General features: G+C 46.0%; 1 protein-coding gene across 1 annotated transcript in view; it reads left to right on the forward strand.

Moving 5' to 3' along the window:
- ZNF862 (zinc finger protein 862) overlaps positions 1-27263 on the forward strand; it is a gene marked incomplete at both ends in the record, with an annotated part of 67603 nt that extends 40340 nt beyond the window's left edge. Inside the window, 8 exon segments of the mRNA XM_079711875.1 lie at positions 2455-2474; positions 4889-5000; positions 6211-6315; positions 7821-8518; positions 9967-10123; positions 23265-23369; positions 24534-26330; positions 27211-27263. Of these exon segments, the coding sequence (XP_079568001.1) occupies positions 2455-2474; positions 4889-5000; positions 6211-6315; positions 7821-8518; positions 9967-10123; positions 23265-23369; positions 24534-26330; positions 27211-27263 (3047 nt within the window).
- Between the last annotated feature and the right edge of the window lie 283 nt (positions 27264-27546).

The raw sequence follows: 27546 nt of genomic DNA on the forward strand, positions 1-27546 counted from the left end.
TGTAAGGTGTCTCAAAAGGACACCCTTCCCAGGTACATCAGTTTTTTAACCTAGGGAATGAGAATGTTATCCAAAGATGAAATAAAGTAATTGCAAAACAAACTAGTGGTGTAAGAGGTATTGCAGATGAGTGACAATAACTAAGGCCTGGGTGGAATAGCTGTGCTATTCTAAAGTTCCATTCTGAATGTCACTTTTTTCTCTCAAAGCTGGAAGACTGGGGGTCCACCTGAGGTAGTAGCTTGGTGTATTATTAGAATCTTCCTTTGATGCTATTTTGTGATATTTATTAACTAAAAGCGGTCTTAGCCTATTGGATTAAGTGTGGGGTATGTTGCTTGCCATTGGCAGAATAATGGATAGAGGACAAAGACCTTTCCCCATCACTCTAACCCATTATCCTGTTTTATTTTCTTCCCAGCCCTGTCACTATATAAAATTCTCACATTTATTTGTTTGCTGACTTCACTCTCTGCTCTATCCCCAGCTAGGCTAGTGGAGCAGTATCTGGCATGTAATAGGTTCTCAGTATTTTCTGAATGAATGACTCTAAATAGCATCTCTACAGGAGCCCTTTTGCTATAGGTGTGGGTGCTGTGAAGAACACCAGTCTGACACCTCATGTGCCCTCTGGGAGGCTATTGTCATTGCTGCCAAATAGGAGTATTTACTGTGTATGTATTTATTGCCTCAACATCTCTGGTTCCTAGCCATCACTGGCACCCCACCCCCCTTAGAAGCGATCGTTCCCTTCTCGTTTGTCTCTTGACCCAGTTTTATTATTGCACTTATATCACAGTTGTCTTTCACCTCCTGATGGGTTTTTCTCCTTGACAAATAGAGATAATGTCTTTTATATCTTAGGATCTCCAAGCACACAGAAACAAATAGAATATGTTGAATGAAAAAATGAATTAAGTGCCTATGAAATATTTTCTGTATAATGTGGTGGTGGGGAAAGGGGTGGTGATGGTGAAGGGGGTTATAAAATAAGATGATCAGCATAGGCTTCCTGTGGGCCGGGCACCGTGAGGGGTATAAAGCCTTCCTTGCTCAGGAGAAGTAGAAGTGTTTGGGCTAGGTGGGCAGCAAGTCCCTTGTGAGAAAGAGATGGAATGTGAGTAGGAACTTGATGGGTGAGTGGGAGGAAGTCGGCAGAGTCAGGGAATGTAAAGACTGGGTATGAAGAGGGAGGAAAGGTACAAGATACGTTGAGTGGCTGCAATTTAATTTTTAATTTTTTTAATTTTATTTTTGGCCGCGTCGGGTGTTAGTTCCAGCACACGGAGGATCTTCATCGAGGCATGTGGGATCTTTCGTTGCGGTGCACCGGCTTCTCTCTAGTTGTGGCGTGGGGGTTTTCTCTCTCTAGTTGTGGCACGTGGGCTCCAGAGCCTGTGCGCTCTAGTTTTTGGCACACGGCATCTCTGGTTGAGGCACGCCAGCTCAGTAGTTGTGGCACGCTATCTTAGTTGCCCCTTGGCATGTGGAATCTTAACGTGCAGACCAGTGATCGAACCCGCGTCCCCGGCATTGGAAAGCGGATTCTTTACCACTGGACCACCAGGGAAGTCCCCGAGTGTTTGCAGTTATACTAATCTGGCTGTAGTAGAGATTCCAGGTGGGGCAATACCCAGAGCAGAGGTTAGGAAGGTAAGTTAGGTTCAGATCCAGGGGACTTGGTGCTGGGCTGAGAACTCGGAGCTCTACCTTATAGACAGTGGGAATCAGTAAAATAGAACATCCAGATATTCCTTGCTTTCTGTGTAGGTAAGAAATTCCTCTTATTCAAGCAGATTTGTGTTTTCTTTACATTGCAGTCATCTGAAGGCTCTTGCCATAATACTGGTTAAAAGAGAGGTGCAAGGCTTAACGTAGTTACTCGTTGGGGAGACAGTTCTTCATTATCTAAACATTCAGCCCTGGCCATACTCTTGATCCTTGTGGCACTCATAAAGTGATGGGTCTGTTGGCTTTCATCATGCCCACCTGTTCCCTCAGGAAGACAGTGTGGGTGGGAATGAATAGGGAACCCTGCTTGCCCTTGGTCACAAACTCTAACCTGCCCTGATCGGAACAGCTTGCCCTGTAGTCCTGGTATACAGTCATCCTGCTAGGATCTGCCTTCAGTATAATCGCGAGGGTTTTCTTGCTCCCTCCCCACATTGGCTCTCCTTAGGCCATATGTTGTGTGTACCTCTTTTTTCTTTTTTTTTTTTTTTTTGCGGTACGTGGGCCTCTCACTGTTGTGGCCTTTCCCGTTGCGGAGCACAGGCTCCGGACGCGCAGGCTCAGCGGCCATGGCTCACGGGCCCAGCCACTCCACGGCATGTGGGATCTTCCCGGACCGGGGCACGAACCCGTGTCCCCTGCGTTGGCAGGCGGACTCTCAACCACTGCGCCACCAGGGAAGCCCTGTGTGTGCCTCTTTCCTGTCCACCCGCCCGCTCTCAGGGGAGCCCATCCTGCAGCAGGTTTCTGGAATTATAATCACATTTTGCTTTGGAAGACACTCTGAGAGCAAATAGTTATTTAAAATACACATTGGCATACAATTGGCACATACACATTGGCAGTACAATTCCATGTTTGTTTTTAAGACTGTTCATTTATACATATTCATAGACAAAAGACTGGAAGGTTACATACCAAATGTCAATAGTAGTTGTTTTTCAGTAAGGAGATTGTGGGTGATCTTAAAACATCTTTTCTGCTTATTGTCTAAATTTTCTGCAGTAAACATATATTGACTCATAAGAAAAATACTCAACTTATTTTAAAATATACAAATCAATAGTGACTGATAAGAATTACCTGTATTATTTTTCTCAGGAAGCTTCTATGTTGAAGTTAAAGTAGATATTTCATGTGCTTTAAGTTTGAGTATAAAATTACAGGCGATTTTAAACAAATGTACTAGAACTTGTTATAAATGGAAATGACTGTGTCCCCTTCAGAGTTGTCACTTTGGAAGGACTTATACTTACTCCAAGGATGCTATTTCCCAAAATGTTGTTTTTTGGGGGGTTCGGGGATTTCCTTTTTTTTTTTTTTTTTTTTTTTTTTTGCAGTACGCGGGCCTCTCACTGTTGTGGCCTCTCCCGTTGCAGAGCACAGACTCCAGACGCGCAGGCTCAGCGGCCGTGGCTCACGGGCCCAGCCGCTCCGTGGCATGTGGGATCCTCCTGGACTGGGGTACGAACCCGTGTCCCCTGCATCGGCAGGCAGACTCTTAACCATTGTGCCACCAGGGAAACCCGGGGATTTCCTTTTTGTTGATAGTTTTATTTGTTTTTTTATTTCTTTGACTAGCTGATAAATGGTGGTGGTATGAAATTTAAAAGGGTAAACAGCAACAGATTCTGTTTTCCGATTATTTCTTTTATAACCGCTTTTTTCATGGCTGCAATGTCTTACCTCTCTGAGGCTATTGATGATAGTTTTGTGTTTTAAAGGTTTTTTTCTCCATGCCCCACTTCCATTTCCTCAGTTCCTCCTCACCCTCGCTCACCTCCTATCTGTTTTGATCTCTATCAGACCTGTTAGAGCCTTTCCTCAGATGTCTGGTAGTCCAGTTGTTTGCTGACGCTTAACAGTGGAAAACCAGAATTCTAACTGGAAGCTCTGAGCGTGTGGAAGGGAGGGACTTGCCAACTTGGAGCCTGTGTAGGGGATCTGGGCAGGCACTTGTTCCGAACAGCTTCCCCCAAATTCTTATTATTTTAGCCTCACTGCGTTCACTCCCAGGCCAGAGGTTCCTGGGGCTGCCAGATCCTGAGTCTTTTGAAGATTTAGCAATGTAAATGGGGTTATTTCTCCATTTGCCCACTGCTGGGTGAGGGTATGATTTTCTTGGATCTGCTCAGTTATTACTTTTTCATCGGCTTTTCAGTTAACAAAATTGTATTGCTATTGTCCCCTTGTTGCGTTGTCCATCCTAGAGGGTGTTTTTTTTTTTTTTAACAATTTTTAAAAACATTTATTTATTTATTTGTTGGCTGCATCGGATCTTAGTTGCGGCACACAGGATCTTTCGCTGTGGTGTGTGGGCTCTTCGTTGCGGTGCGCAGTTGTGGTGTGCAGGCTCAGTAGTTGTAGCTCCCGGGCTTAGTTGCTGCGCGGCATGTGGGACCTTAGCTCCCCGATCAGGGACCGAACCGGCGTCCCCTGCATTGCAAGACGGATTCTCAACCAGTGGACCACCAGGGAAGTCCTTAGAGAGTGCTTTGTTTGGAGTTTTTTTCGGGGGGAGAGTGTCTTTTTAAACTCACAGGAGGAAGCAAAATTCAGTGTACGTGTTCAATCTGCCATCTTAATCCAGAACTCCCCGAAACATTTTCTGAATTTCCTCACCCTTTTTTGGTGGAACAGAGAGAGCTCCTTTATAAGCCCCGTGGAATATAGTTCTCAGCTCTAAAGCTTTGCCTGTCTTGATAATTGACCACATCCACAGACATAGTTCTCAGTGACGGTTGACTACTTCCAGAAATCAGATACATCTTCCTAAGTGAGGATTTACCACGTTGAAGATTTTGCAAAAGAAGTGCTGTTGGTTGTTGCTGACGCACTGGCTGAGAAGTAATGGATCCCGTGGGAAGGCTGGTGAGGAACGTGCAGGGAGAGGAGTGTGAGAGTCCAGAGCTGGCCTTCCTTATGACACTTCTGTTTCAGTGTGTGGCTGTTCCTAGAAGAATGGGTCTCATTCCCACTGTGACTTGCACCCAGGGGGTGAGAGTAATGCGGTGTAGGTCTTGTACATAGATTGATAATGCCCCCTCCCCCAGTCTGATCTGTTCCCAGAGTAGGGGTGTCCTCAGGTGGTTGTGAGCTGAGGTGTGGAAGACTAAGGAAGAAGTTGGTGCTTAGCTGGTGTCATTTTTCCTTGCAGGCTCCTGTGACGTTTGATGACATCACAGTGTATTTGCTTCAGGAGGAGTGGATGCTGCTGAGTCAGCAACAGAAGGAGATCTGTGGTTCTGGCGAGCTGGTGGCACCACTGGGTATGGACTCCTGTTCACTTCCCCACTGCCTGAATCTAGGTCAGCATTCCCAACCGTGTCTGACTATGACATACTTGAGAATTTTCTGGAATCTGACCATTTTTTTCCAGGCATCTTTATACTATTTATCCACTCAGTCCCATATCTGACTTAACTGCACACGGATTCTCACATCACCCTTTCTCTTTTCCACTTAAATTAGCCAAGAGAAGTGGGGAAATTGGGCGTGTCAAGGCTAGACCTGGATGCTTCAGAATATCCCAGCGTGCCAGAAGGGTAGCCCCACCTGTGGACTGTGGCACTGCAGGGTGGATTTTGTTTCAGTGCCCAGAGGACATTGGAGGTGGTGGGTGGTGGTGGAACGAGCATCAGATCTGCAGCCTGGAAATCTGGTCTCAGTCCCAGCTCTGCCATGTGGCACGGACCAAGCCCATTAGCCTTTTCAAGCCTTGGTTTCTTTCTTCACAGGCTTGTCACAGAGGTTCAATGAAATAAAACAACTTGAAACTTTGTGCCCATGTAGGTAGTTTTCATCTTTTCTATTTTCTGAATGTCCTTTCTCTGCTTCTATGGGTAGACTTCCTAGACCATGGACAGAGAGGATTGTATTTCATCGTGTGTACGTGCATATGTACTCTTTTCGGATTTCAATTTGATGACCATCCGCCATGCCTTTCTTTGCTTCTTTTCATCTTGACCCCTCAGGGTTCTGGGGGCAACAGTCTCAGCTCTGTGTGGATGGAGGGGTTGTGCTCTTACCATCTACTAAAAATGGTTTGAAAACCAATGATTCTTTTAAACCAGAAGTTGCAAAGTAGCAGCTGTGGGCCAGATTTGGCCTACACCTTTTTTTTTTCTTTCTTTCATCTCTTTTCTTTGGCTTCTTTAAAATATTTAAATAAGTTGTCAGTATTTCGCCGTGGGGGGGTTTTCACATAGAAATATGATTTCTGGCCTCTGTTGGAAACTGGGATGGTCTGGCCATGCTGACCCTGTATTCAGCTGGCGGCCCCTCCTGGAGTTGAGTAGCCACCCCACACCTGGGTTCAGATCCACAGCCTCCCACCCCTGCCTGGTTTCCTCAGATTATTGTCTGGTCCCCCTCAGCATTTGAGTTTGAGCCTCTGTTCTGGACCAATAGTTCTCATACCTTTTTAGCCTGCGTGACTTGGATCCGACCTCATAGTGCATCTCTCTGTTCCTGACTCAGGACCAACTATTGCCAACCCAGAGCTGTTCTATAAATTTGAGCGAGGGCCAGAGCAGTGGCTAGCCAATGTCCAGGGCCAGAGGAGCCTCTTGAGCCTCCACCAAGGTGAGTGCGGACCTGCGCCCGGGAGGAGGGGTCCTTAGCTGGCGGTAGGGAGCAGGAAGCTGGGTCCCAAGGCTCCAGTCTCATCCTCTGCCTCTCCCTGTTCCCCAGCAATTACACACGAATGCTGTTCTTCCCCCAACTGTCACCCCGTCTATGGTATACACACCTCCCCCAATGTCGTTCTCCAAACTCTCATCTCCCTTTATTTTATTTCTACCTGAGAGTAGACGTTTATATATAATTATATATTCTAAGTTCCATGAAGGCATGACTTGGTCTGTCTTACTACTGTACCAAGAACAATGCCTGGCACGTAGTTGCGTCGTAGACAATCATGCAATGAATGGGTGAATAAACAGATGGCTGCTGAATCCTAGGGACTGATGTTTGCTTTCCTCCTTTGATAAGCATGTCCTGTTCAGGGATTGGCTTGCCCAGAGCCAGGCCAGATGGCCTCTGTCACTGTGTAAGATGACCGCGTTAACCCAGCCCCTTCTACAGGAGAAAAGGGAGGTGGAACAGGTTTCCCGATGAATCGAATTGCGGACGTTTGTTCTCCCTTGTGATTTATCTCAGATGGACCACGAGGAGCCCTAGACTTCACAGATACTAATTTGTTTTGGTTTGTTCTTCCTGTGCTTGGCTCTTAACTTTGAGCCTGTTGACTCTTTACTCGTAGCTTTGTGCTTCCGTGGTTGGCTGCAGTTTCGTAGACTGACTGGTCCATTGGCCCGGAGCAAATACTGTTGAGTCCTTGCCCACTGGGCATCTGAGCTTGTTGGTGCATAATAAATGGCTCCAGAGGAGTTAGAGTTGTCTAAGCTGCATTTCAACCAAGGAGTGAATAAAGAAACTGCTGGTTTAGCTTAAAGAAGAAAAGTCTTAGTGACGTCATGGGATTTTTCACTTCTCGGAAGGGTTGTGGTGTGGGAGAGCGCTGAAGTAGCACTCCCGAGGGGAAGGTACTCAGAGGTGGATTGCAGCTCAAGGAAAACTCTGGGGACCAAACTGTCTGCCCGGAAAGTAGGTTGCTCTCTCGCTCTAAAGGTACATGAGCAAAGTGCAGATGCCTGTCTGGCAGGGGTACCAAGGAGGGGGATTCCTGCCAAGTGTGCAGCTGCAGTGTTTGCTTTAATTACCTTTTTAACCCTACCTTCTCTTAGTTCAGTGTTCTTATCCATAAATAAGTCTGCTCTCCGGAAGATTGTGCCACTGTTTTAGGTTGCAGAGATCAAATTACAGAGATCTCTTTTTGGCCAGGTATATCTGTCCTTTATATTTAAAAAAAAAAAGACTGTTTTCTTAAAGCCCGTTTGGTTTCTTCTGGGTTAGGCAGGGTGGGCCTGGGGGTTGGGGGCTGGAGAGAAGAGAACACGGGTGCAGGCTGTCACTTTGTGGGTGTGGTTCCAGCTTTCACAGTCCATGGATCTAAGCACCTCTGTGAGTTGCAGTGACTCGACCTATAGGATTTCAGAGAAAATTCCATTTGTTTCTTTTTTCTAAAGGAAAAAGCAAGATGGGCTTCATAGAAGAAATGGACATGCAAAATCCTGCCAGAGAAGCTGGACTCTACCTGCCTCCTCAGAAGAAAGCTTGTCCTTCCCATTTCAGCTCAGAGGTTGGCAGCATCCAGGGAGACTGCACAGGAAGAAGCAGAAAACCGTTGAGGCCCCGGTCCATCCAGAAGTCATGGTTTGCGCAGTTCCCGTGGTTGGTCGTGAATGAGGAGCGGACGGCTCTCTTTTGCTCTGCTTGCCGGGAGTACCCGTCCGTCAGAGACAAGCGGTCAAGGTTAATAGAAGGTTACACAGGACCATTCAAGGTGGAGACTCTCAAATACCACGCCAAGAGCAAGGCCCACGTGCTCTGTGTCAAGGCCCTGGCAGCTCGGGACCCCAGCTGGGCAGCCCGTTGCCGGAGCATCTGCGATGTGTCTAGAGAGGTACTGGCCAGTCCGGGGCACCTCTTCACTGCAGATTATCCCATATTTTACCCCCCGGGGCCTCTGGGGGTCTACGATAACATGGCCCAGCTCCTGCCCAGCTCAAGAGCTGCACTGGAGGCCCCTGGAGGGAGTGGAGCAATGCCTGCATTGTACCTAGACTGCATTCCTGATTTCAGGCAAAAAGAAATTGCTGATGACATCCGCAGCTCCCCAGACGTTACCATTTTGTGTCACGACTCTGCTGAACCCCGTGGCCAGGTAATATGTTTATAATGATTGCCCAAGGGGAAGGATTCGGTATAATGTTACCATAAGCTGACATGCTTATAACTTGCTAGGTGTTGTTTGAAGTGCCTTACGTGTATTATCTCCTCTGTTTATGACAACAGCCCTACTATCATCATCTCCTTTTGGCAGATAACAAAGCATAATTAGTGGACCAGAATATTCTCTAACTTCTGATATAAAGAGAGCACCTAAATTCAGAACAGTAATCTTTATCCAGAATCCAGAATGACCACAGAACTCAAGAAATAATCCACAGCCACAAAACAGCCACAGAGCTCTTAAATAATCAATGTAAAAATTTTTTTCAACGTTAACTTCAAAATCATGTAGCACTTTTAAACATTGCAGTTTCTTCAGACATGTTCTTTTATGTAATGTTTTTAATGCTGCTCTGAGGTGGGTGGAGCAAACCTAGTTAAACTCATCTTGTTGGGGAACAACTAAGACTTAGGGGGGAGTGACGCAGCCAGAGAACAAGGGCTCTTGTGGCAGTGACCTCCCCCCAGAGCCCTTGACCGCCAGCCCAGTGCTTTCCTTCTACTCCCTGCAGCACTGGTGGACCCTCACAGACTCTAGTTCTCACCTCAGGTTTATTTTGTAAAATAAAATAGGTTTGTTTTCTAATTCTTTGGAAAATTGGCCTGCAAAGAAACTGTATTAATTGGAATCTTTGAGTAACCAGATCTGGCCCCTTTTCTCAACTCTTGCATGTAAGCGGGATTTTGCTACAAATCATTTTGAGCAGCCCCTCCTGTATTCCGCTGAGAAGAGCTCAGACGTTCCGCGTGCCTAACCATCATGCGTAAAGTTAGTAAGCTCGAATTCTTATGGAATCCAGAAAAGTGACAAAGCTCATTTCCCTGCATGTTCATGTTCCTTCTAGTTTTTAGTATCAGAAGCTAATAAACAGGTCTAACCTTTTATAATCTGAATTCCTTTAGCAGTAAGGTGTGTGTTAACCTAGTCACTGAATATGAGCATCTTTAGTTCTTTTTCACTGCTTCTTCCTTCCCATCCTGGTGGGGAACCTTAGCAGGGGCTTCTAGAGGCAGCTGGCCACCTTTGCCGTCGTGGATGAGTAGAAGGCGCCCCTTGGGGCTGTAAAGGACAGGGTGCAGCCATGAGGCTCTGCAAGACCCCTGTTCCTCAGTGTGTTTTCCTTTCCTTCCAGGAAAGAAGAGGAAGGATCATTCCTTCCTTCTGGAATAACCCTGAGGTTCATTTGGTTTTTACCTGCTCATTCTGGGCCACACACATTCGCTTCTTTGACTTTTGGTGGATAAATGAATTCCTCAGAGTGCATCGGGGCCTCTTGGCAGGCTTCCCAGGAGAAAAAGGCCTTGAGCAGGACCCCGGAAGTATCCCACTGGGTGTCTGATGTGAGAGGAGTATTGAGTGACTGCTACTCTTTGTTGCAGGATCCTTCTGAAGAGGGGCTGTTTGAGGAGGTCCCCGTGGTGTTTGAGGATGTGGCGGTGTATTTCACCCGGGAGGAGTGGGGCACGCTAGACAAGCAGCAGAAGGAGCTGTACAGAGACGTGATGCGGATGAATTATGAGCTGTCGGCATCCCTGGGTAAAGATCCGTGTCGACCTTTGTTCGCCACCGTCACTTGACATGGGGACCCACGAGGGCAGCTGTGGCTTGTAGTCGTCTTCCCATTTCTGCCCTCTCACTGTGCATAGGCAGAGAGTGCTTATATCTTTGCGTCTCAGAACTCTCCCTGCTTTGGGATACTGTGCTTTATCTCCTCTTCATCCACCCATCCATCATCCATCTTCCACCAAACATTATGCAGTACCTACTACGTGATGGATGGACGCGAACGAGTCACGGTCTCTGCTTTCAAGGGGCTGGCAGGTTTGTGGGAGAGACAGACACTTTAACAAGAAACTATGCAGTAACACCAGCTCCATTAGAGATTCAGGAAAAGTGTCCTGGGGCTGCTGAAAAGAGTGACTTAATTTGGCCAGGCATCCGAGGGAGGGATAAGGACAGTCTTTACAGAGTATGAAATATTTTAACTGAGTTGGAAACCAGGTGCACAGGGACGGGCATCTAGACGTGTCAGAGGTGGGAACAGCGTGAGCAAAGGCAGGGAGGCGAGAAGGGGCCTCCGGGAGGATTCCTGGATTCCACCCTCTACTTTGTGCCAGGGCTGCTTCATCAGGGGCCAGCATGGTGGGCGGTCTCGGCCTGGGTGTCCCTAGGTTATAGGCGCTGGAGAATGAAGAACAGCATGTGCTGTTCATTACCTTCGCAGAAGAGCCTCCTCTCCTGCATCTGCTTCTTGTTCTTCTCTTTGCCTCCTTTTTCCATCAGACACCCAGGATTTTCATGTGGCACCAAAAAGACAACTTTTCATCTTTTTTTTTTTTTTTTTTTTTGCGGTAGGCGGGCCTCTCACTGCTGTGGCCTCTCCCCCTGCGGAGCACAGGCTCCGGAGCACAGGCTCAGCGGCCATGGCTCACGGGCCCAGCCGCTCCGCGGCACGTGGGATCCTCCCAGACCGGGGCACGAACCCGCGTCCCCTGCATCGGCAGGCGGACTCTCAACCACTGCGCCACCAGGGAAGCCCAACTTTTCATCTTATACAGCTGTTATTTATTATTTTTTTTTTTTACTAGCATATATTGTAACAGAAACCTTGCAGAACAGGCTGCTGTACATAACTTAGGAATTCCCACAGCGACCTGTATCGTGACTTCTACGGAATAGGAAATTGGGGTATTTGTGGCTTACCTGATGTCCTATCCCCAGCTTACACACTGCCCTTTCATGTGCAGCTGAGATATGGATTATTTTCTGAACATACTTGACCTATATACTACTTGTTTTTATCACTGTTCACAATTTTTAAATGGCTCCCCAAACATTCAGAAAGCCTGTGAACAATTGTTTCTTTTATGAGGAGAGAGGTGCTGTAATCGTGTTCTGGGCCGGGGCACTTGTACCAAGTGCACCTTCAGAGAGCATCACTACCACTGACAGTGTTTAAAAGAGAGAGAGGGACCTCCCTGGTGGTCCAGTGGTTAAGACTCCACACTTCCAATACAGGGGGCCCGGCTTTGATCCCTGGTTGGGGAACTCGGATCACACATGCCATGTGGCACGGCCAAAAATAAATAAATAAAAATAGAGAGCGAGAGGGAAATTCGTTTTTAAGAAATACATACCCACTTACAAAAAGTTGGTTTTCCTTTGAAGGAGTGAGCAGCAGTGATGCCCTTTGCCCTTTGGACCCCTGTGGGAAGTCATGGGGAAAGTGGTGGGTGACTAGTGGTGTAACAGTGTGTCTCCCACATCCTGGGCCTGACTTGGACTGTTCAGCCAGACAGCAGCATTTTCTTTTTAACTTCTGTATGTTAGGAAGTGGGGAAATCTTAACTAACTGGAGAAATTAAGGGACAGTTCAGCCTCAGTTAAGTGTTGTTTGGATGAACAATAAGTATAATCATGGGAGGGGTAACTAATTTTGCTTGAGGGTTAAGGGCAGGAATCAGGGAAGGCTTTACAGAGGATGGGGCTGTCCTCTTCAGTTGTCCGTGGAACTAAAATGGGTACAGGGGTCTAGGAATGGAATTGCGTGTGTGTGAGTCCTTCTCGCTACTTTAATTAGGTCTCCAGCTTTTATCCTTTAACTGTCCTCCAGTTGAGATGATTTTTCATGCTTGAGATATAAAAGCATTTTAAGGAGCCTTCAGGATATAACTGGGGCCAAACGTAAATGATTTGTATGTTTAAAAATAACCTTTTAAAGGGCCTCAAGCTGATAATTGGGATGTAAAACAGTGCTGAAATATAGTGGACCTAATTATTATTTTTGCTTTGACAAGGTTTTTTTCCTCCAATACTTTGTCCTCCTGTGACAAGTATTTTAAAAATTGAAAATCTAATATTATTTGGCATTATCTTTTAATTATTTTTTGTAAATAGAACTTCTCCTTGGAGTGAACTCAATTTTTGGAAAAGAAAACCTCATCATAATTCTTGCAGCCAAGAAAAGTTCTATTAGCCTTTTAAAAAAAATCTCCCATCCGTTTTTTTATATCTCTTTTTGTTTGTTTGGTTTGGTTTTTTTTTTTTTAATTTCCTTCCTTCCTATTTATTTATTTATTTATTTATTTGGGCTGCGTCGGGTCTTAGTTGCGGCACGTGGGTCTTTCATTGTGGCAGGCGAGCTCTTTGTTGCAGCACACAGGCTTCTCTCTAATTGGGGCGGCGCAAGCTCAGTAGTTGCAGCACACAGGCTCTCTAGTTGTGGCGCAGGGGCTCCAGAGCACACGGGCTCAGTAGTTGCAGTGTGTGGGCTCTCTAGTCGTGGCCACGGGCTCCAGAGCATGTGGGCTCTGTAGTTGTGGCATGCGAGCTCTCTAGTTGTGGCATGTGGGCTCAGTAGTTGCAGCGCACAGGCTCTCTAGTTGTGGCACACGGGCTCCAGAGTGCGTGGGCTCAGTAGTTGAGGTGCACGGGCTTAGTTGCCCTGCGGTACATGGGATCTTAGTTCCCTGACCAGGGATCGAACCTGCATCCCCTGCATTGGAAGGCGGATTCTTAACCACTGGAACACCAGGGAAGTCCACTCCCATCCAGTTTTAATGTTTATTATCTTTTAATTGAAGTACTGTGATCTGCTTATATTGGGTGTTACAGGAAGCCTTTATGTTTTCTTTTATTCTTATGTCTGGAAATAATAATAGGCACTTTTGCTGTTGACTGAACACCTACCAAAGGCTATGTTGAGTGTCTTGCATATCTGCTCTCTAATCCTTAAACGAAACCTGTAAAGCAGGTAGTAGTAGTATTTTCAGGTGAGAAAACAGCCCAACGGCTTTGAGAATCCAACCCATTTAGCTGGAAAATGGCTAAACTGAAATTCTTACTATTCCACCCATTGCATGTGCATTGGACTCGGCTAAAATTTCTGCTTTGTATATGTTTATTACCAATTGGACTCCAGTTCTTTTAGTTTCAAGATTTGTGCTAATCATTGTTAATATTAAAATAACAGTAGCACCAAGGATAATATAAGATTATTTAAAAATTCAAGCAGTATTAGAATTTTTTAGAAGTCTCCACTCCTATCCCCAGTCCCCCTAGCAAGAGGGTTAGTAGTTGGTCTGGCTGTCTCAGACCTTCCCTGTAGGTCACTGTTAGTGCTCTTGCCTCCGCCTCCATGAGAACTGAGATGCAGAAAGGGGCTGATGCCCTGGGGTGAGAGGCTGTGGTTGCTTCAGCCCAGCTCAGATCAGGTCATGGGTCTTTGTGGTCTGGTGGTCATCACACTACATTGCAGCACATTCATGCCGTTGATTTCCTTTTGCTCTTATCATTTGAGGAAACCCAGCTAATTCTTCCGTTGCTCTTATTAGGATTTACAACTAGTAGATTTGTTCTTTTAGGTTTTATAATTATTGTACCTGCTTTTAAAATGACAGTCTCAATTTGATGCAGTCAAATTTAATATTAATTTGTCGGTTGTGTGGCAGTTAAATTGCGTTGACTAAAGCTTTTCAACTGATGGTAGTTTCCAGGTTAGGTCCACTTACTTGTCAACAGCCTCCTTGGCCTCACCAGCTCTCTTTATCAATAGGACTGAACTTTCAGAGGACAGTCATTTTGATTATGGAGAAAAGAAGAGGTTTATGTTGTTTTTAATGCTTTCCTGTGTCAACCTCTACTTTTGTGGACTTGCTATTGCTTAGAACTATTTATCACTCTGTAGAGTTCCAACTGTTCTTTTATTTCTGTACTTTAAATTCTGGTTTCAAACTTTGGCCATATTTGGTGATGTCTCTTTCTTCCCCTGCAAAAAAAGAAAACTCAGTTACATTCTACTGTTAAGAAACTAATATTTGTCAGAAACAGAAAAGCCAATATAGGGACTATGTGGTAACCCTCGTTTTTACTAGGAAAGGTGTCATCATATGCTGAGTGGCAGGTCACTCACTTCAGGTGGGCAGTGTCTTTTCTCCATGTGAGGTCATCAACTACAGCTAGACCTCACATAGCTGGGGGAAGAAGTCATGTCACTAAGTGGAAAGCAAAACTAAGCAGGAGAGCCCTCAGTGAGATGAGCAGGAGTTAGAATGGCTCATATGATGTCTAGGAGGCCAGCTGCTATATGGTGAGCCATATACGGCCTCCAAGTGGGGGCCATGCTGAGCTAGAGAGAGAAGAACCAAGGCAAGGTGCCAGAGTGGCCGTCTCCAAACTGATTCATTGGCAGGCCTGCCAACCTTGGGCTGAAGTTAGCCTGGAAGGATCAGAATCTGTCTTTGTAGGCCAAGCCATCTTTATGGGCTTTTATGGAGAGTGTGTGTGTGTGTGTGTGTGTGTGTGTGTGTGTGTGTGTGTGTGTGTGTGTGGCCGTGCTATAGTTATGTCTTCTTAGCCACTTTTCCATTACTAAGACATAGGAAAATCTGTTTGAAAATTCCCTTCTGTTTCACTTGTTCTGAAGAGAACAAGAAGAAAAGGTTTCTGGCAACATTTCAGCCATAGCTTCAGAGAGGTGTGATTGGGGTACAGCACTTCTGGGGCCAGTGTGGTGGTGCTAGGGGCAATTAAAGGTGACCAATCCCCAGGGTAATATAACTTAGGCAAACACATCCAGAGATACTCAGTATCATGTATGTTTTCAGTAAATCTTTAAAAATATTTCTTCATAATTATGTTTCTTTAATCAAAGTTGTTCTCATAAGACATATAACAAAAAATGACAGTTCCCTGTCCTACCATTCTGTGTTGCCAAGTCCTCCTCCCCAAAATTTTTTAGCTGTTTCTTCCAGTAACTTGTTTCATTATTTCTGAGTAACACATGTAGACATTATTTTTAAAAGCATGAACTTCAGTAGTATTTAGTCATAAAACAGCTTCATTCTTTTCCATCACCACTTGTTTGGAGCAACTCTTTGGGGATTTTCTTTCTTTCTCACCCTTTGGGTTGCCAAAAGAAAATTCAAAGAGCTTTACTTGATATGAATATTTTATTGAGCAAGAAACAAACTGTTCATGAACTGGGAGACTTCAAACCCAAAGTGGTTAAAAACTTGGCTCTCAGCAGTTAAAGCTCAATTTGTAAAGCATGAATGAAGAAGTACATTGTTTTTTAATTGTGATTATATTCTCTTTAGGGTCGTAGCACTGTGTACCTTTTCTTGTGTGTAGCTGATTGGCTTGCAAGCTGTAAGGTCACACTGACATGAAGGAAACTTAAATTTTGCTTAAGACCAGAGTCAGCATTTTGAGGAAATCAGGACAGATTAAGATTTGGTTATGTGATTATGAGTGTTTGGTCCAGGGGTCTGTTCAAATTGTGGCCTCCATTCTGGTTTCTCTTTACCGGGTGAAACCTGGGGCAGGGCGCCTGACTTGTCACACTCAGGTAAACAGAAAGTCCTCCAGTCACTTTTTAGTCACATTAATGATCTAATTTCAATTAATAAAATGTCCAGTACAGTACTCTTCAAAAATTCCCTGATTAGGAGGAGGACTCTGGGAAGATGGTGGAGCACCAGGAATCTGTCTCCTCACCTAGACAACAATTGCACTGGTAGAATCTGTCTGATGTAACTATTTTGGAACTCTGAAATCTGTCAAAGGCTTGCAACTTACAGGAGAAGAGTTGGAAAGTAAGTTGTGGTTAAGTTTGGTCAATTTCAGCTCTTAGCACATTAGCAGCTGCCCATCTCCCACCCCTACCATGGTGCAGGCAGCTGTGCCATGTTCCTGGAGCGGCTTGCACACAGATTGCAGGAATTAGGGTGGGGAAAAAGGATGCTGTCCTCTTAAGTATCAGGGATCAGTGCTCTGATCACCGATTGCTGCTTCTCATCACAGAGGTGCAGACAAAGAAGTAAGCAGCCAGTGTTGTTGCACCTCCCCCATTTTTGCAAGTTCCTCCCCCTCCTCTTAATTTTTCTCTTTTCCCTCTTTTGAAAACCAGACATTAAAGACTAGGACATTCAAAAACATATAGGAGGAAAATTAGAAAGTGATTTTGCATACCCAAGGAAAGACTCCAAAAGACCTGAGAAGACTTTAAGTTTACACCTCAGGCTGATCCTTGGCACAGAGATAGCCTATAATGATTAAAAATGTTAAAATAATAACAATAATCGAAAACAATAAAAACAGCAAACCTTGGGGATCGGGGAGAATCTGATTTCCAGAGTTACCACATTGTTAGATTCAGATATCCAGTGTTCAACAAAAAATCACAAGGCATACAAAGTAATAGGAGAGTATGACCCATTCAAAGGAAGAAACTAAATCAATAAAAACTGTCCCTGAAGAAGACCTGATGGCAGGTATACTAGATAAATACTTTAAAACAACTGTCTTAAAAATGCTCAAAGAAATTTAGGAAGATGTGGAGAAAGCCAAGACAGCAATGTATGAATAAAATGGAAATATAAATAAAGAGAGAAAACCTAAGAAGGATCTAGAAAGAAGACTGAGAGCTGAAAACTACAATAACTGAAATGAAAAATTAACTAGAGGAATACAAAAACATTTGAGCAGCCAGAATAAAGAATCAGCAAGCTTGAAGATAGGACAATGGAAATTATGGAGCCTGTGAAACAGAAACAAAAAAGGTCAAAGAAAAGTGAACAGAGCCCAAGGGGCATGTGGAAAACCATCAAGTGGACCAGCATACACATTGTGGGAGTCCCAGAGGGAAAAGACAGAGAGAAAGGGAAAGACATAATGGCTAAAATCTCTACAAATTTGATCAAAGACATGAATATAGACATCCAAGAAGCTCAACAAACTCCAGGTAAGATGAATTCAGACACCCACACTGAGACACACTATAATCAGAATTTCAAAAACAAAGACAGAATCTTGGAAGCAGCAAGAGAGAAGTGAATCGACTAGAGAAAGCCTGCACACAGCAATGAAGACCCAACACAGCCAAAAATAATAAATAAATAAAAATAAATAAATTTACTAAAAAAAAAACAAGATCTCAAATCAACAACTTAACTTTACAACTTAAGGAACTAGAAAAAGAAGAATAAACTAAACCCAAAGCTAGCAGAAGGAAGGAAATGATAAAGATGAGAGCAGAGATAAATAGAGAATAGAAAAACTAGAGAAAAATCAATGGAACCAAAAGTTGGTTCTTTGAAAAGATCAACAAAATTGACAAACCTTTAGCTAGATGGACTAAGAGGCACAGGCAAGAAAGGCAAAAATAGACAAGTTGGGCTTCATGAAAATTGTCAAATTTTGTGCATCAAAAGACATACGTGGGGCTTCCCTGGTGGCGCAGTGGTTGAGAGTCCGCCTGCCGATGCAGGGGACACGGGTTCGTGCCCCGGTCCGGGAAGATCCCACATGCCACGGAGCGGCTGGGCCCGTGAGCCATGGCCGCTGAGCCTGCGCATCCAGAGTCTGTGCTCCGCAGCGGGAGAGGCCACAACACTGAGAGGCCCGCGTACAGCAAAAAAAAAAAAAAAAAAAAAAAAAAAGACATACATATAAATATAATAAAAAGGCAACATACAGAATGGGAGAAAGTATTTGCAAATCATATATCAGATAAGGGTTTACTATCCAGAATATATAAAGAACTCCTAAAACTCAGCAACAACAAAAGACCTGATTTAAAAATGTACAAAGGACTTGAATAGGCATTTCTTCAAAGAAGATGTACAAATGGCCAATAAGCATATGAAAAGATACTCTATCACAATCATTAGGGATACGTAAATCAATACTACAATAAGATACCACCTCACACCCATAAGGATGCCTACTATCAAAAAAATAGAAAACAGCAACTATTGCTGAGGATAGAACCTTTATGCCCTGTTGGTGGGAATATAAAATGGTAAGTCACTGGAAAACAGTATGGTGGATTAAATTATAGTGTTATATCAATGTTAAATTTTCTGATTTTGATCATTATACTTTGACTATATAAGACATATTAGTTTTCAGTTGCCACATAACAAATTATCACAAATTTAGTGGCTAAAAAACACCCATTTATTACCTCACAGTTCTGAAGTTCAGAAGTCCAGGTGGGCTTAGCTGGGTTCTTTGCTTAGGGTCTAACATGGCTGAAATTAAGTGTGCCAGACTGGCCTCTTATCAGGAGGCTCTGGGATGAATCACTGGGTTGTTGAGTTGTTGGCAGAATCAAGTTCCTTGTGGTTGTAGGACTGAGGTCCCCATTTTCTTTCTGGCTGCCGACCATTCTCAGCTCCTAGGGCCTGCTCCCAGGTCCTTTCCACATGGCCTTCTCCATCCTTAGGCCAGCAATAATACATTGAATTTTTTTGGTGTTTTGATTCTCTGACTTCCTCTGCTTTTGAGCGGCTAGTGTGATTACATTAAGTAATCACCCAGACAACATCTCTTTTGCTATGTAACGTAATTATGGGTGTGATATCAGTTCACACATTTCAGTCACACTCCAAGGGGCAGGGATTAGGCAAGGGTTGGGGTCATGGAGCTTGTGTTAGAATTTTGCAAACCCGGTAAGAGAATGTCTTTTTTCTTGAGTAATACACACAGAAGTACTTAGGGATAAAGGGAGGAGTGAAAACAATTTAGCCTCAAATGGTCCAAAAAAATATTATATATATATATATTACTTATATATTTTAAAGCTTCCCAGGTAACTCCAGTGTGCAGCCTGCACATATACATATATATGTATTTATATATTATACATATATAGAGAGGAAAAGGAGGGAGGGAGAGAGGGCACGTGGGCATGATAAAGCAAAAGTGGAACAAAATGCAAATGATTGCAGTTCCTTGTTTGATTATTAAAACTTTTCTATAGGTTTTAAATGATATCAAAAATTGACCAAAAAAAAAAAATTAGGAAACAAAAGTCCAGTCCTTGTGTCGTGGTTAAAAATCTGGGCTTCATTTAAAGCGGAAGTTTCTTGCCTCTCCCACCTCAACCTGCTTTAGGTCTAGAATCCGGAATCTTGTGATAGGAAGAAAGAAGTTCTCCTCCTACCTCCCAGCTTGTCCCAGGATTTCTCCTCCATCCTGGCTGGGAATGGTGGTGTGTAGGTGGGGAGGAGAGGTACAAGAATTACATCCATGTAATCTGATACCAGTTACATGTAGCTGGGTTAATTGAAAGCTGATTCTCCACGTGTGTCTGTGGGTTCTGCACTCCCCCAAACCCCCGTTACTGGAGATCTCTCACTACAGTGGGTAGTGTCTGCTTTGGCAGTCTGCCCCATAGGGGCTCCTTAGGGGGGCATCACCAATAGGCAGGCGGGGCGGTCCCTTTAAGTGGCTTTGGGCCTCTTCTCTTTCCCTCCAGGGCTCACATCTGGACCATGGAAAACACTTATATATCCTTTGCTCTGACAAGCCCTGTGAATGTAGGCTCTTCCCAACATGGCCACCACCAAGGAACCATCGGTCAGTTTATGCCTTTAGTATTTTCCAGGCCTGGATTCCTGAGCAGCCCCACAGCTCCAGGAAATACAGGTCAGGATGTCATTCCCATTAGGCTTAAGGTCAGAGGAAAGTAGCCCAGTCCACCCCACCCCTCCCCATGGTGGTGTGGATGGCTCACAGTACACTTGACAGCTCTTTCCAAAGCATCTCTAATATCCAGCTTCCTGACCTCCTCACTCCCAGTGCTTTGGCTCCCTCTTAGTGGCAAGTGCTTGGGTTACAGCCCAGTGTTTCAGCCACTCTTTCCAAGTTGGCTTCGGTGGTCTAGCTTTGGAATGGGGGAGAGTTGGCTCCTATTTTGGGGGGCCTTCAGCCAAAACAGGCAGACAGAATCACACTTTAATATCCTGTTGCATATGTTTATTGCTATTCCTGATTTATTGATTTTAGATATTATCTATTGATTCCTACTGTGGAGGATGAAGATATGGCCCTCTTACATCACCCCAGGCCCCCACTTCTCTTCCCTCCATCCTGTCAGAACAGGTATATCATACTTTTTTGGTTAATTCAATGTAAATTATTTGCCTAATTATGATTATGTATTATTTACTTCTAATCAAAGTGACATATTATGATAATGTTTCCTTTGTTGTAGGATTTCTTCCCCCCAGGAATTGAAATTTTTTCTTATTTTTTTACTTTGCTAGTTTTCTGTACTATCACCAATTCTTCTCAAACTCTCCATGGGATTATATAACTCCTTTGAAGAGTCTTTTCCACATGATCAAACATCCTGTGACCTATCGGTTTCACTTTTTTTTCTGGAAACTTCTGTTCACTGGGTCTTCCATTCCTCTGCTCTATCTAAACTAGTTCTACTTTAGGCCTGCTGCACAGCTGTGGGCTTAGACTTTCCTTCGTCTCTCTGCTATTTCCTGGATCTATTGGTTCTTTTAGGTTTATATCTTCATTTTGTTGGAGCACATCCTTCAGTAACTTCCTAAGAAAGGGTTCATAGGAGGAAGTTTTTTAAAGACTCTGTATATCTGAAAATGCCCTTATTCTGCTCTCAGAATTGATAATTGATAATTTGGTTTGGGTATAGCATTCCAGGTTGGAAATGACTTTCCTCAGCATTTTGAAAGCATTGCTTTTAGGTTTTACAGGGGCTGTTGGGAAGTCTAAATACATTTTTATTCCTAAATCTTTGAACACAGCCTGTTTTTCCACTCTGAAAAGTTTTAAGACCTATTCCAGTGTTTTGAAGTATTCAGTGCTTAATGATACGGATGTTTTTTTCATCTTTTGTTCTGGATATCTGGTGCTTCCCTTCCACGTGGAAACTCACAGTTTCCATTTTGGGGAAACATTCTTGTATTATTTCTTCCTTTATATTTTCTCTTTTCTTTCTTCCAAAAAGTCCTATTAATTAGATATTAGACTTCTTAAATTAAGCCTCTGGTTTTGTTTTATTTTTTTCTTTTTCTCCTATTTCCTGCTTCTGTCTTTTCTGTTCTACTTTCCTGGAGATTTCCTCCATTTTATTTTCTAACAATCCTATTTAATTTAAAACATTTTTTTCTGTCATATTTTAAACTAAGAGCCCTTATTGCTCTTTTCATGGATAACTATCATGACTTTTCTCTGTGGGAATGTTCTAGTTTTGAGGGGAGGGGGTTGAAATTTTGTTTTGCTTCCTGCAGTATCTCTAGTTCCTTCAATTCTTTTTCCTACTTGTTAGCAGTTTGTCTTAAATAAATATCTTTAGGTTCATTCACATTTAAGAGTAAAGCCTTAAAAACTGGCTGGAAGCTCTGTGTGCATGCCTGGGACTCAAGGGGTAGGTTACATTGTAGGGTGACCAGCTGTGAACCTGGATGTTTCATTGAAGAGCCCGGCAAAGTCTGGATCCGTAGGTCTTTTGGGGAGGAGGGTTGGGGAGGGGCAATTCCATTTCTCCAAAGAAAACTTCCAGTCTCCTGCTTGGCTGTACACCAAGCTGGTGTTCTTGGAGCCGGGTAGCACAGCTTCTGGTCTGTAGACTGTCTTCATCTGTTTGCATGGCAGCTCTTCTCCTTCATCTTTCACTCACCCCACCATCCCAGGGCCCAGAACCTTTCTGGTTAAGTTTTTCTGTAGACCAACCTCTCTCTCCTCCTTGGGGGAGGGTGGTGGTATTTTCTGGCTTCCTGGAATAGGTGAGCGGACCTGGCCTTGAACCGGTCTCTCCTTACCCACCACCTTCTGCTGCACCTGGTGCCTCCAGGTCCTGGCTCTTTTGGGGATTCTAGGGTCAGGTTCACTTCTTTCTCCTTATTACCCACTCTGCTGGCATTTGGTGTCCAGCTCTGTTAGTTCTTCTCTTTTATCTCCTTTCCTTCTTCTAAAAATGTGTTAACATTTCTAGTACAATGTTTCTCTTGGGCTTACGCTTCTTTTTATTATTATCCCTTTGCCCTCATTTTAGAGATGTTTGAAGATGAATAAGTGTTCAATCTACCACAGATTGATAATGTATTATGTTTTTATTAGTAGTAAATATGTGGATACATACACACACATGAACATATAAATATATCTGAATGATCCAAAGATGAATAGTGAAAATAATCTCCCTTTTACCTTGTCCTTCAGCTCCTCCACAGAAGTGCCCACAGTTACCAGTGGCTTGTATATGTCTTTCCAAAGAAAGGTTATGCACCCATTCACATAGATACATACAAAGCATGTAAGTAGAGATGAATGGATTTTACTTTAAATCAAGAAAGCAATTTCTTCGCATAGCCCTGAAGACTATTCATATTTTCAGTAAAGGGCAGTGCTTAACCCAAAGACACGAATCTCTTCTAGTCGGATTTCAGGTTCCACTGCAGGTGGCAGACAGCGTTAAGGGGCTTTTCAGGTGCCCCGTGTAGTTAGCCACCTGCACCAAGGCCAGCTGTGGGTGTTGCTGAGGGGCACATGCATGGGACAGTTGTTGGTGGCCCACTCTCCCACTCCTCGTGTGGCTTTCTTTATCATCCCTGTCCTTTCTCCTTCTGTTTTGTCCTCTGTATTTCTTCCTGTTTTCACCCTTTCCCCTCTAGGTTCGTTTAGCTGACTCATGCTCCCATAGATGAGCCATGGAGCTAAGGGATACACCCTAATTCGGTGCCTCTTTGGGTTTTAAGACTAAATTGGCACCCTAGATGGGTATGCTTTCATCGTGCCCCTGGTTGGAAAGATTTTATGAGGAAATGCACCCGGAGGCCTCCCTGGACCTTTCAGATGGGCTGCTTGACTTGACAGTCCAGAGCTGTGATGTCGCTGTGACTCTTCATCCCTGCAACAGGGCCTGCTGCTGCCAAACCAGACTTGATCTCAAAACTGGAGCGGAGAGCTGCACCCTGGATCAAGGACCCAGACGGGCCGAAGTGGGGGAAAGGCCGTCCTCCAGGTGGGTCTTGACCTGCTGGGTTCGGAAGGGTATGTCCAGGGGCCCAGGCAGCTGTGGCAAGTCACACAGTGCTCGTTCCGCCATCCTCGTGCTGGAGCTGTTGTGCACCAGGCCCTGTATTGGTAGAAAAACGTGAATAAGAAACTAACTGTGCCTTCACAGTGTAGAAGAATCTGAGAAACTGGGACCGTTGGGGAAAAATAAGGAGCTTTGATGAGCAGAAGTGAAATGGGGAGACTGTGGTAGAGCTGATGGGGGAGGCGCGTGGTGGACGCTGGCCGTGAGGAGCCCCGTGACCCATGGCTGGAGCCTCTGCTGCCTTCTCCCCGCTCTTCTGGTGTTGAGTGACAGCACTGTTGGTCTGTGAGAGTTAGCAGTTCGTGGAACTCTGTCAGTAACTTACTGGCTAGTAGCTACTGTGTACACTTCTGTGCCTCCCTTGTTTCCAAGGCTCATGAGAAGACTTTTGGATGTTTAGCCTCATTTCTTTGTGGTGCCTCGAAAGAGGATTAAAACCATCCAATAGCATCTGTGGCCAAGGTGCTAATTAAGCTTACTAGCACCTGATGTCACATGATCTCAGGGTAGCTATGTGGATAGGGATGGGGAGGCTGGCTGAAGAAGCCACAAGGATTAGCAGACAACCCTTGGTGAGACAGACTGGCTTTCAGAGAAACTAATGGGAAAGGGTTTAAATAGAACCCACTACTGACTTCTAGAAAGGTGGGTCACATTCATCTTCTCTGCTTTGCATAAGGGGTACTTATTGCATTGGGGTGTCTTAGCTGATAGGAGGCTGCAGAGTTCTGGGCAGCAAAACCGAACACAGTTTGATTTGCTCCAAAGGGAAGAAGACAACGGTGGCCATTAGAGAGGCACACACACAGGCCTCGGCTGTAGAATCTGCACTGCTCCCAGCTCCTGCCATGGAGACGTGCACCTCCTCCTGCAATCCCAGACTTTGTGAAGTAGAAGCAGATGGACGGAGGAAAATCAAGAGGACTTACAGACCCCGCTCAATTCAGAGGTCATGGTTTGGGCAGTTCCCATGGTTAGTAATTGACCCCAAAGAGACCAAGCTCTTCTGCTCAGCTTGCAAAGAAAGACCTAGTCTCCACGACAGATCATCCCGGTTAGTCCGAGGTTACACGGGTCCTTTTAAAGTGGAGACTTTAAAGTACCATGAAGTCAGCAAAGCACACAAGCTCTGTGTCAACACCCTGGAAGTCAAGGAAGACACCCCGCCGGCCGCCCTCGTCCCCGAGATCTCCAGTGACCTGATGGCCGACATGGAGCACTTTTTCAACGCCGCCTATTCCATTGCGTACCACTCGAGGCCCCTGAACGACTTTGAGAAGATCCTGCAACTCCTCCAAAGCACTGGGACCATGATTTTGGCCAAGTACCGGAATCGCACGGCCTGCACTCAGTTCATCAAACACATCTCCGAGACTCTGAAGAAGGAGATCCTTGAGGACGTCCGGAGCTCCCCGTGTGTGAGCGTGCTGCTGGACGGCGCCACAGACACCTCCGACCAGTCCTGTGTGGGTATTTACATCCGCTACTTTAAGGGAATGGAGGTGAAGGAGTCCTACATCACTCTGGCCCCACTCTACAGCGAGACGGTGGATGGATACTTTGAGACCATCATCTCTGCCCTGGACGAACTGGACATCCCCTTCCGGAAGCCTGGCTGGGTGGTGGGCCTGGGAACCGACGGCTCAACCATGCTGAGCTGCAGAGGAGGTCTGGTGGAGAAGCTGCAGGAGATCATCCCCCAGCTGCTGCCGGTGCATTGTGTGGCCCACCGGCTGCACCTGGCCGTGGTTGACGCCTGTGGAGGCATCGACCTGGTCAAGAAGTGTGACCGGCACATCCGAACCGTCTTCAAGTTCTATCAGTCCTCGAACAAAAGGCTGAATGAGCTGCAGGAAGGCGCGGCCCCCCTGGAGCAGGAAATCATCCGCCTGAAGGACCTGAACGCTGTCAGGTGGGTGGCCAGCAAGAGGCGCACGCTGCACGCGCTCATCGTGAGCTGGCCCGCCCTGGCCAGGCACCTCCAGAGCGTGGCGGAAGCAGGTGGCCAGGTCGGGCACAGGGCTAGAGGCATGCTGAAGCTGATGAAGGGCTTCCATTTCGTCAAGTTCTGCCACTTCCTCTTGGACTTCCTGAGCGTCTACAGGCCTTTGTCCGAAGTGTGCCAGAAGGAGATCGTGCTGATTACGGAGGTGAACTCCATGCTGGGACGGGCCTACGTAGCACTGGAGACCCTCCGTCACCAGGCAGGACCCAAAGAGGAAGAATTCAATGCCGGCTTCAGGGATGGGCGGCTCCACGGCATCTTCTTGGACAGAATGGAGATGACAGAGCAGCGGTTCCAGGCGGACAGGGAGAGGATGATCCTGACTGGGATTGAATACCTCCAGCAGAGGTTTGACGTGGACCGCCCCCCGCAGCTCAAGAACATGGAGGTGTTTGACGCCATGGCCTGGCCAAGTGGGGTGGAACTGGCCGGCTTTGGGAATGATGATATTCTTGCCCTGGCCAGATATTTTGAACTCTCACTGCCCCCAGGATACAGCGAGGAAGCACTGCTGGAGGAGTGGCTGGGCCTGAAAGCCATCGCCAAGAACCTGCCATTCTCCATGCTGTGCAGGAACGCCCTGGCCCAGGGCTGCCGCTTCCCCTTGCTCAGCAGGCTCGTGGCAGTGGTGATCTGTGTGCCCGTCTCCACCTCCTGCTGTGAGCGTGGATTCAGTGCCATGAACCGGATCAGGACCGATGAGAGGACCAAGCTCTCCAACGAGGTGATCAACATGCTCATGATGACAGCGGTGAATGGTGTGGCGGTCACAGAGTACAACCCCCAGCCCGCCATCCAGCACTGGTACCTGACCTCCTCGGGTCGGCGTTTCAGCCACGTCTACACCTGTGCCCAAGTGCCACCCCGCTCCCACACAAGTAAGTATGCGTGGCAGAGTTCCCGGACATGGGGAGGCAAAGGAAGAGAATCTTAGCTTCCCAGCCCCATGCTGAGCTCACAGCCTGGTAGAGTCTGCTCAGGTCAGCTGTCACAGTGGGCTTGCTCTAGGGTGTCACGTGCCCAACCATTTGCTAGACCAGTGGGTGCTCAAGACGGGACACCTACCCTCCAGGAGATTATGATCCAGCTAGAAGGCAGGACGCCCACGCTGCAGGGCACAGGGCATAGAGCTAAGAGCAGGAATTTCCAGAGCAAGGCTGCCAAGGTTCAAATTCTCGTCCTTCCGCTGTCTAGCACGTGACCTTGGGCAACTTAATCTCTCTGTGCTGTGGTTTTTCACCTGTAAAGCGAATTAACAGATGTGAAGGGCTTAGAACGGCGTCTGGCGAGTAGTGCCCACAGCTCTTTAAAGGTTCAGACGACCACCAGAAACCACTCGGGGACTGGGCCAGTGAGGGCAGAGACGCCACATTCCCGTGGGGCTGTGCAGACCCTGTTTGCAGAGGGAAGAGGTCGGTGCAGGTCACAGGGGCTGTGAGGACGGTGCTGTGTGGAGGAGAAGGCTGGGGGTGTCAGGCAGGGAAGAGGGGTCCATGCGGAAAGCCTCCCGCCTAGCCTGGAAGGCCAGGTGGGGACTGGGCTTGAGGGGGAAGTGACATTATCCCGGAGGCCAAGTTACTGGAAATCTTAAGTAAGAAATGTTCCTCTTTTCAAGTAGTCACTGAACACCACAGAAAACCAGAGCTTCTCCAGGCTGCCCCTGTGTCACTGAACAGTGACAGAGCCCTGGTTTTTCTCTCTTGGCGTCTTCCTATAGCGGGTCTCCGTCCTCTTGCTTCTGCTTTCATCTTACCCCAGGGTCTGTGATCATCAGCAGTGGACTGGCCTCAGGGTCGACAGGTGCTCTGTAGGAAGCATGGTGGCCCTGGACCTGCAGCTGGCGGGTGGGTGCAGGGCGGGGGCAGTAGAAGTGGAGAGAAGGAACGAGGGTGATTCCAACGCGGGAGTCCTTCACCCACGCGTTTGGTGAGTGCGTTGCTCTCAGCGCCCGCCCTGTGAGGGTGGAAGAACACACCATCAGCTGTGCGCTTCTGCAAGTTGTAATCATAGGGCGATGGGACTAGTACGTCCGAAGCAAACAGAGAACACGGCCAGACTGTATATGATAAAGCCTTCTTTCCCAGGCAGTTTCTC

The sequence above is a fragment of the Hyperoodon ampullatus genome (genome assembly GCF_949752795.1).
Source record: "Hyperoodon ampullatus genome assembly, chromosome: 9".
NCBI lineage: Eukaryota > Metazoa > Chordata > Mammalia > Artiodactyla > Ziphiidae > Hyperoodon > Hyperoodon ampullatus.